Source organism: Ixodes scapularis, unplaced genomic scaffold (assembly GCF_016920785.2).
Source record: "Ixodes scapularis isolate PalLabHiFi unplaced genomic scaffold, ASM1692078v2 PGA_scaffold0__279_contigs__length_252992795, whole genome shotgun sequence".
Lineage (NCBI taxonomy): Eukaryota > Metazoa > Arthropoda > Arachnida > Ixodida > Ixodidae > Ixodes > Ixodes scapularis.
The window spans coordinates 12,455,834-12,475,179 of record NW_024609835.1 but is presented as its reverse complement, the minus strand read 5'-3'; the positions used below and the strand labels follow the sequence as shown (position 1 = coordinate 12,475,179).

Sequence of the window (19,346 nt, the reverse complement as noted above, 5' to 3'; positions counted from 1 at the left end):
TATGCACACAGGTTGTGGTTTACATACAACAAATATGGTACGTTAAGCTCTCCTTGGGCATTATTCCGACCACCAAATGTACTCGCGTCGAGAAACAAAATAATGCCTATATATTAATCGAAGATTTCATTTTCTTATGCTTAAGCACCGATAAAACTCGATACTATCAAACGCATCATGTTTTCAGGTCCCCTAAACAGAAGACCTTGACACGCATGTTATGTTACAAAGTACCAAGTTAGAGTGGACACATTCAAATATTTTGTTTAATTTTAATATCCATTCTTGAATTTAAAAGAAGAAACATTCCTGCATTATTAACGAAGTTTCAAACATGTTGTTCTTTGGCATTCATATTGGATGTTCACATAGTTTAATATCTTGTATTTATCTTGCCATCTTTTATGTACACGTTTCCAGTACGTGCCCATTGACTGGGAAACAGCCTCATCACTCATATGCACAAAATCATATTTTGTAGATAAGCCCGTTTATCTACGGAAAGTGTAGAGCCACGCCTGCGTAGTAACCCACTTTCAGAGAACCAAAGCACCTGGCCATGTTCGGTTTTACAGCCGGCGCCAACCTTTTGGCATAACGCGCGAAACATGAACTGGTGTATTCCAAAATACACCCATACCTGTTAGTCAAAAAAGCTCTATCTTTCGCCTGACCTAAACATGGACAAATCGCGAAGGCTACAAGCGCGAGAGAGTAGCTTTGACTAGTGATTCCATTGCATGAGCGCTCGTGCAGCCGAGGCGCGTTCCAATGCATAGAGCTCGCACTTCTAGCCTTTCCGCTTTGTCCATGTTAAGACGAGGCGAGTGTAACACGCCTGCTAATATTAATTTTGCTATTCTTTCTCAGGAAGCCTCTATATCAAGAGAGTAGCCGTCGCTTCTCTAATTTCAGCCAGAAAAACAAGGAAAGTTGTCCGGCCCGGCGATAATTTAAAACGACGTTCGCGTCATCTCTCGCTTCCGTAGGTTAGGCGCGATGTGCACAGTACTCGGGAGCACTGAGCTCACTCGAGCCCATCCTTAAGAGCGTTCAAGGTCGCACGCAATGCGATGCACATCCGCCTTCAAGGCTGTTCTCAGCCTCTCTTACGAAACGCAAAATGCCATTTTTAGAGCTCTCTCGAAGGCGTGCTAATCACCGGCTGACGGCGGCGGTTAAGCCTAGTAGACAGAGTTGATTTGCGTGGGGTCACGTCGAAGTAATATATGGAAATACTTCATACCTATTCCTATCCGAGTCCTCGCTACCCCAAAGATTCATGCCTGACCTTCGGCTTGTATATGGAAGACACAGCGAGAGCCAGCGTAACGCGTTACTTGTAGCTCGTTCCTTCTTCGGTAATCAAGTAACTATTTGCGTTAAATTTTGTTGTGCGGAAAGAAAACGAGAAACACGATTGACTTACTTGTCCATTTACGTCCTGCCGTCGCCGCGGCAGCTTCCGCAACGGTAATCTTTACCGAGAAACGTATACGGTGAGCGCTGCGTGATTCGCAGTGTTATCAGGAGCGTATTATTATCAATTATCTAGTTCGGATGCTTGTTTCGGTGCTTGTATTTTATCGAAACGAATGCTGTGCTGTATTTTGTATGCGTGATATGTTATTTTCGCTTCAATCGCTGAAGATTTTCTTTTCCGCGAGGACGACGACACGAAAGAATTCCAGAAATCCTACTTGTGAGTGATATACAGCATCGCTGTAAAAACGATGCCAATGTTTACGAAGTTTCCCAGTACATCGCCGCACATCATGCCATATGGTTAAATTCGTACAAGCGCTTCACCTAATTGTCGCTCGTCACCCTGAGAACAAAACGAAAAATATCGGAGTTTGTTTGGTTAACCTTTAAGCAGTCTGCTCTACTCTCGTGTGGTATCTGTGTTTCCCGACTTACGTCGACCACATGCTACTCCATAAAAAAAATACAGAGCTTTACTTCTGAGATAGATCCTTTTTTAGTAACAAAGTACGTAAAGAGTCCCGCACGTTGTGATTATATGATAAAGTATAAGAAACGGTACTCGGTTACGTTTTGTAACTCGTACATGGTTCAGTACGACTAAGTAGAGGACACCTACATTGGCTTAGGCCACTGCCAACATTTGTAGCGCCTATCAGAAGGGAATACATTCCGACTCTTATCCAAATTGGTAGTTATTAACGTAGAGTATATCCCTAAGCTTTTCCTTTCCGCACCCCCCGCGCAAAAGTATCACGACAAAACTGAGGTTCAGCAGCTAGATTTATCAGGACGTAAGCACGTGCGACAACTATACTCCGTTCACGCCTAAGCTGAGACAGCGGTGGAGGCTACGTCCTCGTTAGACCATGTCATACGCCTCTCTTTTGGCACGTCACCACGCTCCTGCCCTTAGCCACGCGCAGAGAGCCCGGTCAGGTGAGAAGAGGGAAACGGCTGACTGGTTCGGCGGGCACGTAGCTCCCACGGCAGTCTCAGTTTGGTCATGAACGGAGTATAGCGCCTAAACCGTTCTGCTTGGGGAATTGAAGCAAATTCCAATACTACCTATAGTAGAGAAGGCCTGCGCCCTTCCTCCCAGAACGTCATGATCCACGCAGCGCATGATCCACGCAGCACTGCTCTGGCGGCGATGCTGGCATCAGCATCGCCGCCAGAGCGTCTCGCAGCGTCTCGCAACAAGCGCGACGCTTGCACGCTGCAACACAAAGACGGACGCGCTTGCCGCCATGCGGTGACTCTATAGATTCAGCAGGTTTGTCACTTGGTGCAGGTAGAAGATTTCCGAACAACGACGTCATATGCAGGCCATGTCTTTAGGTACTAAAGGTTCAACGCTCCCCACGGGTTCTGTCTTATTTATTCAAAATTGTTTTCCTCGTGTCTTTTTATTAATGCCAGAAATTATTTTATGCCATTTCTATTAGATTATTTTGGTACATCGATTGCTTATTTTAATTTAGCTATACTGATTTTTGTTCTACATTTGTAAGCTAATGCACTCTGCTGCTATGAAAGTGCACCGAAGACGAATCAAAATGACGACGTCTGCTTCTCTTCACTTATTGCTTTTATAGTTGAGCGGATATAATTCAATATTAAGTGTTTGATTGATGGCACTGGACTACTTAAAATGTCTAGAGAAGGGGCACATTCCTCCGTACTTCTTGCTAACCTTCATTTCAGCTTACGTCCCGACGCAGCCGACGCTACGAGCTGATGGGACCAATCAGACAACTTCTCAAGCGACCATCATAGCGTTCGTCACGTTGTTTACGTGCTATCTGATTTTTGAACCAATCATAAACAAAAAAAGCCTAGCGACTTGCACTTTTAACGCTGCTTGATCGGTACCATTACCTCGTAGCGTCGACCGGCGCGACGGCGCAGTGTGTTCGAAAGAAGGTTTCGAAGATACCATGGGGCAATATCTATGCAGAAGCTTCCTCGAGTACAAGGGAACAGAAACAAAACAAAACAAAAACACTGACCAGTGAGGCTCATGTCGAAGGACTCTGCGTCAATCTTCCTCAAGTCCTGGACAGTCCTCCAGGTAAGCGTGACCAGCTGGTTCTGCGACAGGTCCACGGTCACAAGGTTGGGAGCTCCCATGAACATGTGCGCCGGCAGAACGCGGAGCCGGTTGAACGAGAGGTACACGATGGTCAGGTGCGGCATACCGTCGAAGGCCAGCGGATCGACCTCGGAGATCTCGTTGTACTTGAGGTCGAGCTCCACCAGGGACGACAAGCCGCCGAAGACGCGGGCTTCCAGCCTCTTCAGCTTGTTTCGAAACATGTCGAGCCTGAGGACGCGCGACAAGCCCTTGAAGCTGTGCTCGGTGAGGGCCTCGATGGAGTTGTCGCTGAGGTCCAGCTCTTTAACCTTGCCCAGGCCCGCGAAAGCGAAGTCCTCTATGACCGTCATCTTGTTCCGCTCCAGGAACAAGTGTGTCAGAGACGGTAGGTGAGACAGGGCTCGCGCAGGCATCTTCTTTAGCTTGTTGTCCGCCAGTTCCAGCTTCTTGAGGCGAGGCAGATGCGAGATGCAGTCCGTCTCCAGTTCCGTGATCTCGTTGGAGTCGAGGGATAGCACGGCCAGTTTCGTCAGGTTGTAGAAGGCGTGTGTTTTCAAGACACCCAACTCCGCCTGGGAGAACTTGAGACGCTCCAAGACCGGAGCGTGTGGCAGGGCGTCGGAAGGAACAAACTTTAAGTGATGGTCCTCACTGAGCGAACTGAACACAATCGAGACGATGGACGGCTGCTTCGCGAGGGCTTTGAAGACGATGTCGTCTTCGGCGATGTCTTTCACCACATAACAAGTCACTTCGGTCGCGTCATCAGTGATATCGTCCGTGTCGCAGCGGCAGTATAGCGCTTGGTCAATGAGATTGCAGAGGTTGGGCACGTGGTTCTCGGCTTCTGACGCTCCCGCTTGGAATGTTGCCGTGAGGAAGATTAGGAAGAGCGTGAGATACCTAAACCAAAAAAAAAAAAGCGGAGAAACTGTGAGCATAACGTGATTATCAAATAAACTCGATAAGTAAAACTGCGGAAAGAGTACACTTTATAAGGTACCATATAATTAATGATGATTCTTTGTTTAGATCAGTCCCGAGTGCATTATATTCATGTTGTATTTTAGATATAATTGTATATACGCTCTCAGAAGTCCCTGAGCGTACGCTTCCCCACAGTGCTCTCGAAACATAAATCCTCAGCCTTCTTTTAATTGGCTTAACCAAACAAAATGGTGAGTGCTACCTTATACACTAACGATCAGTGTCCGTAGCAAGAAGTTTTGCCGCTGAGACACCAATGGCTGTAGTGCTTTCTCGATATGTGAACTAATTAAAGGAAAGCCAACAATTGCAGCCCTATTCACCAGGCGTGACTAATCAGTGATGTATTCACACATCTTTCACTCCTTTGTTAGTATTTTTTTTTTTTTGACTGAGTATTGCATTTTTTAAATAATTGCTTCTCACTCAGCCCTTTCTCACAAATTGAGCGGAACGACAATACCGCTTCTAGGCTACAAGCGCGAGCTCTTTACTCTAGGACGCAGCTCAACTCCACGAACTCTTTCTCACCAGGAGGAATCACCAAAAATTAGGCATAAACTCAAGCTTCTAGCCGTCAATATATATATATATATATATATATATATATATATATATATATATATATATATGCGTGTATTCTTCTATAATGTTTCTACAAAAAATCGCCAGGAAAGCAAAACTGTAGTATGAAGAGATATTGTTTTCTATTCCTGTTGAGCCTATAGTGAATTGTGCGACAGGGCAACAACGGTGTGGTTGCTCTCGTTGTATCGCAAAATACCAACACAGTAACGTTTTAGATTGGTTTTGTCGTCACATCAGGTGTGGGCCCAAAGTAAAGCAAATCAAAGGTAGAAGTGTCACTGGCAAAAAGGCGAATTTACAAAAAGCAGAGAGCACGAGTTTCCTACTTTCGAAAACCTCTGGGGTGTCTCTGAGAAGGTCGGCTGATTTTTAACGTAAAACACCATTGCTGTAATAAAAGAAAAAAATATTGTGCGTGTGTGTGTTTTTATATTGGCCCTCGACCTTTTTGGAGTGGGCTATCTGGTTTCCTCACTGGAATCTGTTTGAAAACCCTGATTTATAAAAAAAATGTCGTTTGTCAAAAAGTTTATCAAGAAAAAGTATTGTCAAAGGTTTTCAAGAAGAAGAAAAAAAGAATGATGCGGGAAAAAATAGGCAATATAAAGAAACTGAAAGTGTTCCACGTTTACTCTATAAACGGCGCCAGTGTGTTCTCTCGACGTAAGGGGTTTTAAGAGGTTTCAAGGCACACAGTCGTAAGCAACCAGTGTGTGTGAACTAGCCTTAAGAGAGAGGTTTGTCAATGGGAGGAGCCGGGGTGGAGCGGCGAAAGCGGCGCCGCCACCAGCGCCGCATATTGCCCCCGTGATGGTACTGCGAAGTAAAAATAACTGAAATGACCTTGAAGGTGCCGCGTACCGCGACGCAGGTATATTCTGTTTCTGGGTGAGACTGAAAGTACATGAATGGATAATTGTAAGAGATTGGTGAAAATAAGGGGTTTCAAGGTGCTGAGTGCGTTTACTGAGTCAGAGACATCCGACTTCTTGGTGACAACGCCGCCTGCTGAAGCGTATAAAAATGAGCGCATCAACGATTTCTTCAGAGGGCACGGCGGCACCGAGATGGCTATATCGCTAAACCCCTCTGTATTCTTCATCGAGGTTATACTGTGCGCCCTTGCTCAGCACGTGTCATTCGCGCTGAAGAATGATGTCAGCGGCCTGGATCTGCCGGCAGTGAACTTCGATTGGCCATTTGTAGGGACGCACCACGTGACATCAATGAAATCCGACCTCTTGATGACAACGGCGCCCGCTGAAGCGCATAAAAACGACCGCATCAACGATTTCTTCACAGGGCACGGCGGGACCCAGATGACTATATCGCTAAACCACACTGTATTCTTCACCCAAGTTTGTGGCAAATATGGTTATACCTGTTTTCGTAGTGACTGTAATGCATTGTTGTCCTGCCGTGCCCGGCGACATGCACATGTCTTCTTGTGGATACGTGGAATGTCATTTTGACTCTTCTTGCTGGGGATGTTTGAGCAAAATAGTGGGCCTTATGCAGAGCTGAAATCAATGACGAACGCCATGCTTCTTTCCCAGGACGAACTGAAATCAAAAATCGAGAACTTAGCTGCTTCTCACGAGAAGCTTGAACCTACAGTTAACACTCGAATGAGTGAAGTGATGGCAGCAATAAAGGAACATAAAGTAGAGATACAGGCATTACAAGCCGAAGCTACACCGCTCAAAAGTAATCTTCAACTGCATCAAAAACATCTCGACGACTTGGAGGACATATGTAGGCGCCGTAATCTTAACATTTTTGGTTTTCCCGAGCCTGATCGTGAAAACGCTGCAGTGCTAAGAAAACAGACAATTGAGGTGCTGATAGGAGAACAATTGGCGTATTTGTCAACTCAGTTGAAAGAGTGCATAGAATTGGGGAAAAAGCCAAGACAAAGCACGACCTGTAATCATGAACTTTTTTTGACTATAACGAGAAGTTTAAGGTATTAAAAAATTGTCATAAACTAAATGGAACAACAGTATCGATAAACCACGACTTCTGTCAAGGCACTTTAGCAAAGCGCAGCAAACTGTGGTCACGTCCTGGGGAGTTTAAAGCTCGAGGTCACAAATTGACTCTTGATTACGATAAGCTGCGAGTGAACGATGATGTGTGTGAATGGGACGAGGAGAATGATTGTCTAAAATGAATTCGCTCTCAAGTACAACAAAGCAGCGATGACCGACTCGATTGCAAACAATTGCGCGTTGTTTTCATAAATGCCAGAAGCATTGTCAAAAAAGATCACGAACTTGAAGCAATCATATTTACATATGATCCACAAATCATAGCGATTACAGAGACCTGGTTATCAGCAGACATATCAGATTCCGAAGTAGTTCCCCAAACGCACAAACTTGTTAGACGTGATCGAGGCTCCCGAGGAAGGGGAGTTGCTTTAGTAGTCAAAAAGGAAATTATTCGCGTTACTATGAACGAAATAGACGACAATGAAAGTGTGTGGTGTCAAATGAATTATCTTGGGCTATCAGCTCTTATAGGTGTGACCTATCGGCCCCCCTCCTCGCCTGAGTTGTTTTTGGAAGCAAAATCACTTTTACATTGAGCAAAAATACAAACCTAATCAAAAACTCATACTAGCGGGGGACTTTAACCTACCGACAATTGACTGGCACACTTTACACCCAGGTACGACGGACGTAAAGAACTGCAACTTGTTGCTTAAATTGATGCTAATCTTTAATCTCATTCAGCTTGTTAAAGAGGGTACAAGAGTCACTCAAAGTACGGATAACGTACTAGATCTTATATTTGTGGGAAATTTCCCAGAGGACACTACTGTGAGTGTTTTCGATGGTATTTCTGACCATGAGCTCGTTTTACTTGCCTCAAAGTTTGTCCTGTCAAAAAGAATCACACGAGTAAATGTCTTTACCTTTTCCGCTGCGGATGATAAAGCTGTTATAGATTCATTTCACCTCTGGTTCAGTGACTTTGAGGCGGGAGGTGACGTACCGACTTTGTGGAATACCTTTAAAAACAATACTGCATCATGTTTTGATAAATTCGTACCAAAATTGAAGAAAAATAAACAGCACAACACCTGGAAAACAAGGGACATAATACATTTGAAAAGAGCTATATCTCCAAAACGCAAATCAGCTCGTAGAGATAATGATGTCATATCTTCTCTTCCAGGAACACTGAAGCAAACATTACAGAGCGCTCGAGATTATTTTTTTGGAACGACACTTGTAAACTTCATGAGAAACGCGCCGCAAAGGTTTCGGGGATATTTATTTGGCAACAATATTTTGGACTGTCGTCCAACCTCACATTGATGGTTGTGGGGTTACTGACTCTTACCAAATTGCCAATGAGCTTAACAGCATATTTCATAGTGTTTTTAGTCGGCGGGGCATGACCAAAAATACAATCGAACATTTTTCTCTTTCATCTACTGTAATGCAAGACATAAATTTAAACGTGAATGGTATTCACGTTCTCGTTTTAATACTTGATGTAAAAACGTCTTCTGGCCCTGACGGTATCCCCAACGCCTTTCTGAAGTGTTACGCGGACATGATTTCGCAGTATTTATAGGTTTCGTTCAATGCATCCTTGGATCAGGGATGCCTGCCTCCTGATGGGCTGTGTGGAAAAATTGTGCCGGTGGAGAAGGACGGGAGCAAACTGCTGGCTGCGAACTACAGGCCGATATCATTAAGCAGCAGTTGCTCCAAACTGCTCAAGCAGATAATTTCCAGCCACATAACTTCGTTTTTAGAATCCAATAACATATTAGCCACCTTTGAGCATGGGCTTAAAAAAAAGCTATCAACCACGACTCAACTCGTATCAGTTGTACATGACTTCGCCAATGCTATCAACAAAAGGAAACAAATTGATGCAATATTTCTGGATCTATCAAAAGCTTTTGATAGGGTACCGCACCATCTACTACTAAGAAAACTGCAGCGTGTAGGAATTTCTCCCCGCCTTATGAACTGGATTTCCGCGGATCTGACGAACAGAACGCAGTTTGTAGAAATAAATGGTTGTCAATCGCAAAATCTCGATGTCCTGAAGGTGTTCCCAAAGGGTCTGTCTTGGGACCCCTTTTGTTCTTGATATATGTGAATTACATAGCTGACAACCTTGACTCGGGTGTGACTGTGAAAATGTTTGCAGACGACTATGTGCAAACTGTCATTAACGCCCCGGGCCAATTATCGCTTCACGAAAACTTGTGTAACTTCGCTGACTGGTTTGAGAGGTGGCAGATGGTTATAAACTACCCGAAAACATGCACACTTACAATAACACATAAGAAATCTACTCTCGACTATAAGTATCATGTCCGCGATAAAGTCATTGAATCCGTGAATGACGTAAAATACTTCAAATCAAATCAAATCAAATCAGTTTATTTTCTGCTACAAAAATACATTCATGACAAGGGCGCTGGAAAAAAATCTGCACATTAGCAGCTTGACGAGTCCCAGCGCCCCAATACAAAGCAGCAGCGGAACTGACATGAATACAAAAAAAAAGAACACAGTATATAACAATCAGAAAAAAACATCTACCTAAGTACATATATTTAGAGCTATCTGAAACGTAAAGTGTGATTTTATATTACAAAATGTCTTGTATTGTACGACTGTTTACAGAGTATATATCAATTCCATGAGAAAAAAGAAAGTTTAACAATAGTGGTAATTGGTAGCGGTACCTCTGAGCGCCGAAATTTGTTCTAAATACAGGACTTAGGTCTAACTATTAATACGAAACTTGGCTGAGACACCCACATAGACAATACTTGCGCCAAGGCTTACAAAAAACTGTTTTTAAGGAGGAAATTGGGAACGTGCAATTCGACTGTCAAACATTCAGCCTATAAAGCCCGTTATGGAATATGCGTCAATCATGTGGGACCCTTATTTAAAGAAAGATATAATATAAAGAAAGTGGAGAGGATGCAGCGACTAAGTGCACGATTTATTTTTTCTGATTTTAGGCAGCTCTCTTTAGGTTCTGAAATGTTGAATGAATATGGGCTGGAATATTTCGAAGCCAGGCGGAAATTTGCAAGATTAAGCTTTTTTATATAAAGTTTATAATAACTAAACTGGCTTAAGTAAAGGCTTGTTTATTCAGCCACCCCCTCAGCACTCAGCAAGGCTAAACCACTCAAAAAATGTTAGACAATAAGCTCCTAGTAATAATCTATTTAAGTACTCCTTTTTTGTACGAACCATTGAAGACTGGAAGTCACTGCCGTCAGACTGCGTGAATGCTTCAACGTCGAATAGTTTTGACTCCTTTCTTATAAACATGTTGTAACCTTCTCCTGTCAGGATGGTGGAAAACCATCCGCAGTATTTCCTAAATAAAAAAAAATATAAAAAAAGGTGACACTGACCAGAAAAGGTTACTGAAACATGAGGCGAAACTACGAATGTGGGGTGCGCGTTCGGTGTTAATGGTGAAAATCCCCACAGAGCAGTGTCCACGGGTTTTAATGTCCACTCGGTCGGTCCGCCCCTAGCAATTTATTCTAAGAAACTTCAAACATTTTCGAATCATCTGTTGTGGATGGGCTGTCACTTCGATACAAAATTTCTGTGAAGCCCTATCAAATATTTTGTTCGAACGTACCAAGAATGAATACGTACCCAAACACATTCCCTGCAAAGTTCAGACACGATTGAAGTGTTATTTATCTTTGTCGCGCCAGTTTCATTCGCTATCATATCTTCAAATTGTTTTTCTATTATATTTTATCGGGGAAAAGTATACTGCACGTAAAGGGGAGTTTCACGATTGTGAAAGCAATTTAGCATAAATGTGCCTTTCAAACTTCCATCCCTCCACCCACACGTCATTCTATATCTCGAGTAAGTCCGTGTTCTACCGCGTCAGCCTCATTTTATTATTTGCAATGAAAACTGTCCTGCCTTTTTAACTTTTCCCGGGGGCCTTTCTGACGGGAGTCAAACGCCGCTTTCGCGGGCATGAATGTCGAGGAATGCAGTCTCTACTGACAAGAAGACAGCTTCTTTGAGACGTCATACTGGCTTTGTTCCAAACGTCGTAAAGATTTATCGAACCCCTTTTCGGCGAGAAGGGACAGTTCCTAAACCTTCCAAATTTTTCTCCAAGCTGGGCCCGGTACCGCCTTCGCTAAATGAATGAACGACACCGTAAATCTTGCCGTGATGAGAAGGAGGCGCATCACGAGATGCGAAGGATGAAGTAAAACTATTCGTTTAGGACAGGGACATAAATTAAGCGTCGTGCTATAAAGTAAACGCTGTAATCGTGTTATACAAGTCAGAAGCTCAAGCGACTGCTTTCATAAAAATTACGACCTTCGTTACGAAGAGGAAGATACTTTCGAAGTTCCTCGCATCTATATACGACAACTACCCCGACTGCATGTGTGCCTGAAGCGTTTACGCATACGTACGCACAAGAGGCGTCCAAGGTTATTTGGCTCTGCATTTGTGAAGCGCTATAAATGTTTCCTCTCTGAAAGGCCGATCAGCAAATATCTCAATCTCTCATCCGTAAATTATATAACTGATTTAGTATTTCAAAAATATTCCCCCAAAGATTGACCTGTATCTTTTTATAACTCATTATTAAAATGTACTAATACTCAGGAAGTTAGTAGACTGTTCTATTACCTCCGAAAACGATACCCGATAATAATACTGTCACGAAGTCGTGCTTGCGCGCTTGTTTAATTGAACTTTTTTGCATTTTTTTTTCGTGGGTTTGCGAGGGTTTCTTTGACCGATGATATAATCGTCTCTTCGGCACAGCGCTTGATTTCTACCGGAGTCTGGAGACCCCAAATGGGGGTGAGAGTCGGGAGGCCCCGGCGAACGTGAACGCTGTAACGGTACACTTATTATAGAGCCCCACGTCGGAGGTGTTTCGTCTTGTACATGTCTGCTTTTGAGATCTCCACTTGAGGGGTAGTTTTAGTTTTTCCCTGTGTATAACTGTTGTTGTGATCCTGGGTTCGAATGCCTTTTGCATAGTCCATAGCCCCTTTTGAGAACTTTGTTCGATAGTTTATTGTTTTGCGCGTGCTTTTGATATTGGGATGCCCATGTTTGCTTTGTAGTACAAGCCTTTCCATTGGTGCTAAGAAAACAATTGGTTGCCTGATGGCCCCCGAATACCTCTAAAGTCGATATAAGCAGCCGCGAAGCTTTTGATCGTCACTGTGACAGTGGAGGCCAACCTGCACGTCCGACCACCTTTGGCTGTGGAGTCTTCCGCCCGCTAACTCACAAACTTGCGACCCTTTACGGTCGTGGAGGAGTTCGGCTAACCCGCCTTTGTGTGGATTCCTGTTTTTCTTGTTGTGCTGCGGTCTCAGCACCCCGTGGAGGTGTGGTCGAGGAGGACGGCAGGGGAAGTCGCCAGAAATAGGAGTATACTTCCCCAAAAAGCTTATTGTCCGATTGTCAATTGTCGAAAATAATCCCTGGAGAAGGGGAACAAGAGGGACAAAGGACAAACACAAATCTCTAAACACAGCTAGGTGACTGGTGCGCGGTTGAAACATTCCGCCTGGTCCGGGTATCGAATCCGGGGCCTCTCCATTTCAAGTGGAGCGCTCTACCAAGTGAGCTAACCAGGGATTACATGTCAGTAAAGCAGGCAGGTTTTACCAGCTGCCACCAGTCTAACACGAACAAGGGTGAAAGGCTTGCATTTTAAGCCTTGAGTTGCAAAAGAGGTTTTCTAGACTTTTTTGAATAGACAGATATATTTGTATCAAAGCGATTTAATCAAGTAAAAAAGGAAACAATTCGAGTTTTCTTCGTCACAATAAGGTGCATGGGAAAGGGGGCCAGAAGAGTATGGGGTATCGTTATCGAAATTATCGGGACGATCTACTAAAACTCCCTCATGCTAATAAACGAAGGGTATCATCGAGCGCTCGTTTTTCTTTCTTTCTTTGTCAACAATCTCTGGGGGCCAGATTTTAGTACTATGACTCGTGAATATATAAAAAAAAAAATACTAGGATGCGATTCCCCTGCCTTACTTTTTAAACATGACATGCACTTGACGTCCTCACGCTGCGCTGACGATCATTCTGGATCATTCCTACTTGTCCTTGTTGAAAAAAAAAAAAAAATGCATTGCTGCGAAATGTGTGCTGCGGCATTACCGCTGACGTGACGTCATTGCGAGCCACGTATAGTTTCTTCCATCGAGCGAATTTTCGGAAGGGCGGAGATCAGTCGCATTATCCTGGTCTAAACGAGCGTCGAAGTGCCGCAGCCGAAATCGGCGTCATGCGGGCAGTCATGTTCGACTCGATGACGGCAGGGCAGAGGCTGTCGGCTGATACAGGGCAACCCTTGCGCCGCATAAGGCGGAAACTAGACCGAGCAAAGGGAACATATGGTCGCCAAAGAAATATCTGTCAAGATGGGAAACATGTTGCTCACAAATCAGTTATTACGAGACTGGTTGCAACGGTGCCCTCTCGCTATAACTTGGTGTGTGTTTTTTTGTGTTGTTTTTTGTGTCAATAGGCTTTTTTGAATTAGTAAATAATACGAGTAAGCCTATTTTTATAGGTGCTCACGTCGACGATTAAAACCAGAATATTATTCTTTTCAACAGCCGTAAAGTTAAATTTAAAAGAAAAACCAGTTCAAATTACGAGATCAGTCTATTAACCAGCAACTCTGAAAAAATAGGCTCGACAAAAATCTCGAACAAGTTTTATAAAGGCAGAGCAAACGTAGCGGAAACCCAAGGCCGTATTTTGATCATATAGACACTTCTTCAGCGTCCATCGTTGATTTTTAGAAGGAATTTGTCGATATTAATGGCATTATGGGTTCACCTTAATGTCTCGAACTTACTAGTGTGGATGCGGCTCTTTCTCCACGAGCCGCGTCCCTTTTGCAATGGCTGCATAGCCGTTACAAATGGTGCAAGTGCGCTGTACATGTCAACATTTCGCATGTCCTGTCATGAAGAGAAGATTAATTAGTCCCATTTTTCTTTCTTTCTTCCTCTCATATATTAGAAAGAAAAGTAAAATTCAAAGCGCAGAATTATTACACTGACATAATCACGGTATTTCGATAGTCAAGAACATAAGCAGTACAAAGTGAAGCCTTAGTTATTTGTGTTAAAGAAAATTCTGAAAATGTTGACCCGCACGTTTCGCAAGACGAAGCCAAGCGATAATTAGCTTAGCCCTTTCTTCAGCTTCAGAAGTAGCACCACAATTGCCCCGAGCGAACAACGCAAAAATTAATATTAATGGGGAATAATATCTCACAATCGTGGGGCGTCCCACCTATACTATTAACTGAACAATTCGAGGGCTAGCTTCTGAGGTATAATTCTCCTGTATTACGCATCTACATTTTACCGTTGACCCTCATTATAAGACCTGTAGCTCATTTTGTTAACCGGGTTCAAAAATCAGCGCAGACAGCGTAGCCTTCCTCTGCTTGACTCTGTGCGACGACTTCCTGGTAGTCCTTACCCCAGCCTCGTTCCGAGGCCTTCGCTTCCCACGTGCACAAATATCCGTGGGCGTCCACACGATGTCGCTGATTACTGGAGCAGTGATGTCTGGGGGCGACACCTCCATCACGGCTTAACGATTCGGCCGCACACGATCGCCGATACTCTCCAAGATAGCGATTTCCCGACGCTCGCGCGTGCGATTTCTTTAACAAAACGTAGTAAAACCGTGGGATCATAAAACTCGACGGGTTTGTTGTAGCCAATATCGGAAGTTGAGAAGATTGTCCTTGGAAAAGGTCGAGATTGTAAGGATGACGCACAAGGCACGCTAATTGACTTTTCACACTAATAATAATCTACGTATTTAATATATTTAGAACCCGAGAAGCTATTTATACAGAGTCAGTGCAAAGGCGAGCTGGTGCAAGTTTAGCATGAAGACCTTAACCCGAGAATGGAGCAGGAGGAAGAAAACTTTTACAGTAGTAGAACAAAAACAGGGACAGACACGTCCCTATAGAGACGTGCCTGCCCGTATTTCTTCTTTCTACCACCGTAAAAACCTTTTCGTCCTTCTGCCCCAGCCTCGGGTTAAAAACATCATGGTAACCTGTATAGCCCTGCGATGTCATTTCGGTTTCAAAACGTGGCCTTTCTATGAAAATCTTTGAGCATTGCAAAAAAGAGTAAAAATAATACATGGCGATCAAGCGAGCATATGTTTTCTTCGTGCATTGGTTACCGCATTTTATACGTCAAGCTATGACTTCTAGAATATTAGTCATTACCTTGCTAGTTCTGCAATGTTCAGCTGCTTCCGTTGTACTAGCTGCTTCAGCCTTCCACTAGTGAGGGAACATTGCATATTTTTTTATTAAAAGATTACCTGAGGATTCCATCAAAATTATGGTAAAGAAGCATGTTATACTTATAATAAGATTAAAAAAATATTAAATACTTAGCATTTTGTTCTTAGCCAGAGACTGGGGCAGGAAAAGAGGAAAGTTTACTTTGAAACTTTTCTCTTTTCCTGCCTCAGTCTCGGGCTAAGAACAAAATGGTTAACATCCACCAGCTCGCCTGCGCAATCACTACATTATCATTGATTTTGTATTGTGGCCCATTTGTATAGGGAATTAAAGTAAACTGGCATTAGTCAGTGTTTTAAGTGCCCTGTCAATCCGATTATCTCAACAGAGATAATGCAAGTTATTCGTTGTAATTTTTAGGAAAAAGGCAATGTGCGCAAATATGTCAACCGTTCTGACTAAAGAAACAGGAAACATAATAATTACATATTTCAATTAAATCGTAGACGTTGGCCATCCTCACGAGCGAGGGAAAGCCGTAACCTAACGGAACAACACTGCACTGTGCAATCAGGACCGGCCCTACAACATCATGGCACCCTGGGCGAAACCTGGCCAGAGCACCCTCCCCCCCCGCCCCCCGCCCTTTTTGTAAGCCCCTATCTACTAGGTACGACATCACGTTGTTAGTAAACATGTGAGTAGTGACCACATTCTAACAACGAACCGTGTTAAAATAAATTCAACAGCTAAAACGAAATTGAAATGGATGGACGCGGCGGCGCCCTCTTTTTAATGGCGCCCTGGAAGACCGCCCATGCCGCCCACCCGTATAGTGCCGGCCCCCTGTGCAGCACACAGAGCCCGCACACGAAACTCCTAGCACTACTCGCTGTTGCAAAGAAAGACATGTTCAGCGATGCAAAATGGGCGCTGCAAAAGCTACATGCACAGCATTAAAACAACAATGGCAGCTGGTCGAAAATTGAGCAGGTTTGTATAGGGGTATACACCAGACGCCATATTGGTGGTCGTTGTAGCTAGCTAAACGCGCATAACCGTGCATTCCTCCCAATCAAGGTAGTTGTTCTTTGTAGACGATAAATGGGCATAGTTCCCAGCACCCGCTGATAACAATTTTCAACGATAAGGTTCCCCGTGAATACCTCCGATAGCTAATTAGCACTAACTTAATTCCGATCTGTCCCAGTTTCTACGCGCCTGACTAAATATGCGCAACCGTGACAACTTAATGACAAGAGGTAAGGCTTTAACGTTGAGAAAAACGTGGGAACGTTTCCTCGGAGAAATACAAATGACAGCTTCTGAGGAGATTGGAATTCCGCCCGCTCGGATTTGAAAACGCGCGCGCGACCGCAAAAAGAAAATGAAACAAGGGATATGCTACTCCAAACGAAAAATAAAAATCAGTGTAGCTCTGGTTGTTAAAAGTGGTTTGGCCTACTTATTGCTCAAAAGAAAGATTTGGAGGCATTATTTTAGCAACTCCTCCGAGTAATGTATTAAAGTGTTTGAATTAATCAGCCCAGTCCTTCAGCACAGCACACGACTTGCAGAATAAATAAAAGACATCTGAAAAATAAGAACGATTTAAAACGCAGTTGGCTTACAGCGAATTTAACATCAGAAACCTTGGCACGAAAGTGCAAAAAATATAAATAAAATCGTATTTTCATCTAAAATGAGGACGCGATACAGAAAAAAAAAAAGCTGTATTGGAAATGTTGAGCAGAAAAAAAAACACATGGAAATTTTTCGTCCGTTTTCTACCGTGAATCGCAGCCGTGAATCGATACCGTGAATCGATACCGTGAATCGATACCGTGAATCGATACCGTGAATCGATACCGTGAATCGCAGCGTTCAGAGTTCGAATGAGCAACCTAACATCTCCGCGCTTCAAAAAAAAAGAAAAACCGAGGTATTTTTATTTATTGCTCGGTGCACTAGTAGCGTAGGTAACTACCCAGTCTCGATTAACAAATTACTTCGCTTTAAAAAGTAACACGTTAAATTCCTCGTTTTTTTGCAAATTGGGTAACATGTGGTGGTCAATATAAAACTAGAACATAGAGACGCGGTTAAAAAAAGCAAGACAGATTGCTGGAAGGTCAACTGAAGGAAATCTAGCTAATTCTGTTGGCTCACAGGTCCATACCATGACTAGGAACAAACAGATAGAACTAATGTGTTCAGCAGAATCGGCGGCGTGTTCTCTACTGCTGCGCATACCTTTTTTTGATGTTGTTTCTCGGCGCTTCCGGATTGTGACGCAAATACGGCACACGTTTGAGTGAAAACAACGTTGGTGTTACACATGCGTGTTCAGAGTGCAATGCCTAAATAAAGTGTCAACATTATTCGATTGAAGACTAACTAAATTACGTGACTTCTTCCTGTTCCCGAAGCATAAAGAACTAAGAAAACAATTACATTATTACCGAAAAAGTACCGAGCTACATAAAACGCCGTACTACACATCGCGTTTTTTTTTTGTTTTTTTTTACGCGTTTTGTTTGCGTCATTATTAGCATTTGTCGCTCTAAGACAGCCGCAGCAATTCCACGCGGGGGCCAACGACGAGATCTGGCCGGCACAGATATCGGCACAGTGCGACGCGCGCCGACGCGAGGTGACGCTGGCGCGGAAGATGCCCTTGAAACATTTCCCATGTGGTTGGTGATTGGGCTGTAACGCTTCACGTACACGTTCCTCGGTACCAACCGGGGTTCGAGCCGGGTGGCAGCGAATATTCATTATTCTAGACCCGTAGCAACCACTGTTTTGCGGGATACCCCAACGGTCTCCAGCAAAACGAAGTCCGAAATCACTCGAAGTAACTTGCTTAACTTGCAAGTGCAGACAAGACGCTGTCAGACACCCTCATCAACTATAACGCTACCAAGCAAGCCACGCAGCAAGAGCATTGCTCGCATACACTCTCGTCCAAACAAAACTAATAAAATCAAACGGAAATTAAACTTAGCTCTCGTCGATCCATTAAGACGAGGCAGCACTCAGTTGGCTAATTTTTCCACTCGAGCATTCAGTTAGGACGAGCTAAACAGCACACTCAAGCGTTGTCGAGCCCCGAAGAAGCTCGCGCGCAAAACATGCGGGCCTGTTTTTTTTTTTTTTTTTTTTTTCTTTTTTGTTGAGGTTTTGCAAGCGAGGTTCCCGATTTATTAAGTGCCCCGCGATTGGCTCAAGTGGAAAGAAGTTCTAACCGTGTGTCTGGACGAAATACAAGCGAGAGGCTTCCACTTCCGGTCTTGGTCGCCCCATCCGGGGGCAGGCGCAGTGTCCCCCGACGCAGTCCGCTCTTGGGAGGGCCAACAAGCCGAAAAAAGTCCTTGAAACCTCGGCATTTGCGTACCATCTGCAACTCACTTACCAAGAGTACGGCTTGGCACAAAGCACTCCGGATGATCGCCCCCTCGATTGTTGCAGCACAAGTTTGAAAAGAATCTCATTAGGAGGGCGCGCTCTCGATCGTGTCGTCGGCGCGCCCATACTGACGAGAGCGCCCTTCTCGGGAAAATCGCTTAATCCGTTTTCTTCGAAACGTACGCTTTTCTTGGTGGCGCTCGTATAAAAACATAATATTATATGATTGTATATTATTTTTACAAAAACCAATACAAATGTGCGCACGTTCGGGTTTTCGTTTCTCACTGGGTAAATCAAATTTCAGGTTTCATCGCCCACCTCGGTTTTGAAGAATTGTTTTCTTCTTTAAATGTCCGCTTCAGACAGAGCTCCTGAATTAGAGAACAGATTACTTTCAATTATGTTTCATTTTAGGTACAATAAAGCCAGTAGGTTTCTCCAAATTAAAAAAAAAAAAATAC

At 43.7% G+C, this 19,346-nt stretch overlaps 1 protein-coding gene and 1 non-coding gene across 2 annotated transcripts in view; both read right to left on the bottom strand.

Annotated features, from left to right (window-relative positions):
• Positions 1-19,346, bottom strand: part of LOC115324840 (connectin-like) — a 97,794-nt gene that overhangs the window by 39,617 nt on the left and 38,831 nt on the right. Inside the window, exon 2 of the mRNA XM_042291281.1 lies at positions 3,498-4,486. Within this exon, the coding sequence (XP_042147215.1) occupies positions 3,498-4,486 (989 nt within the window). The remainder of the gene's footprint in view (positions 1-3,497; positions 4,487-19,346) is intronic.
• Trnas-uga lies at positions 12,731-12,803 on the bottom strand. Its single transcript has one exon. It is a non-coding gene; the product is annotated as a tRNA-Ser (tRNA).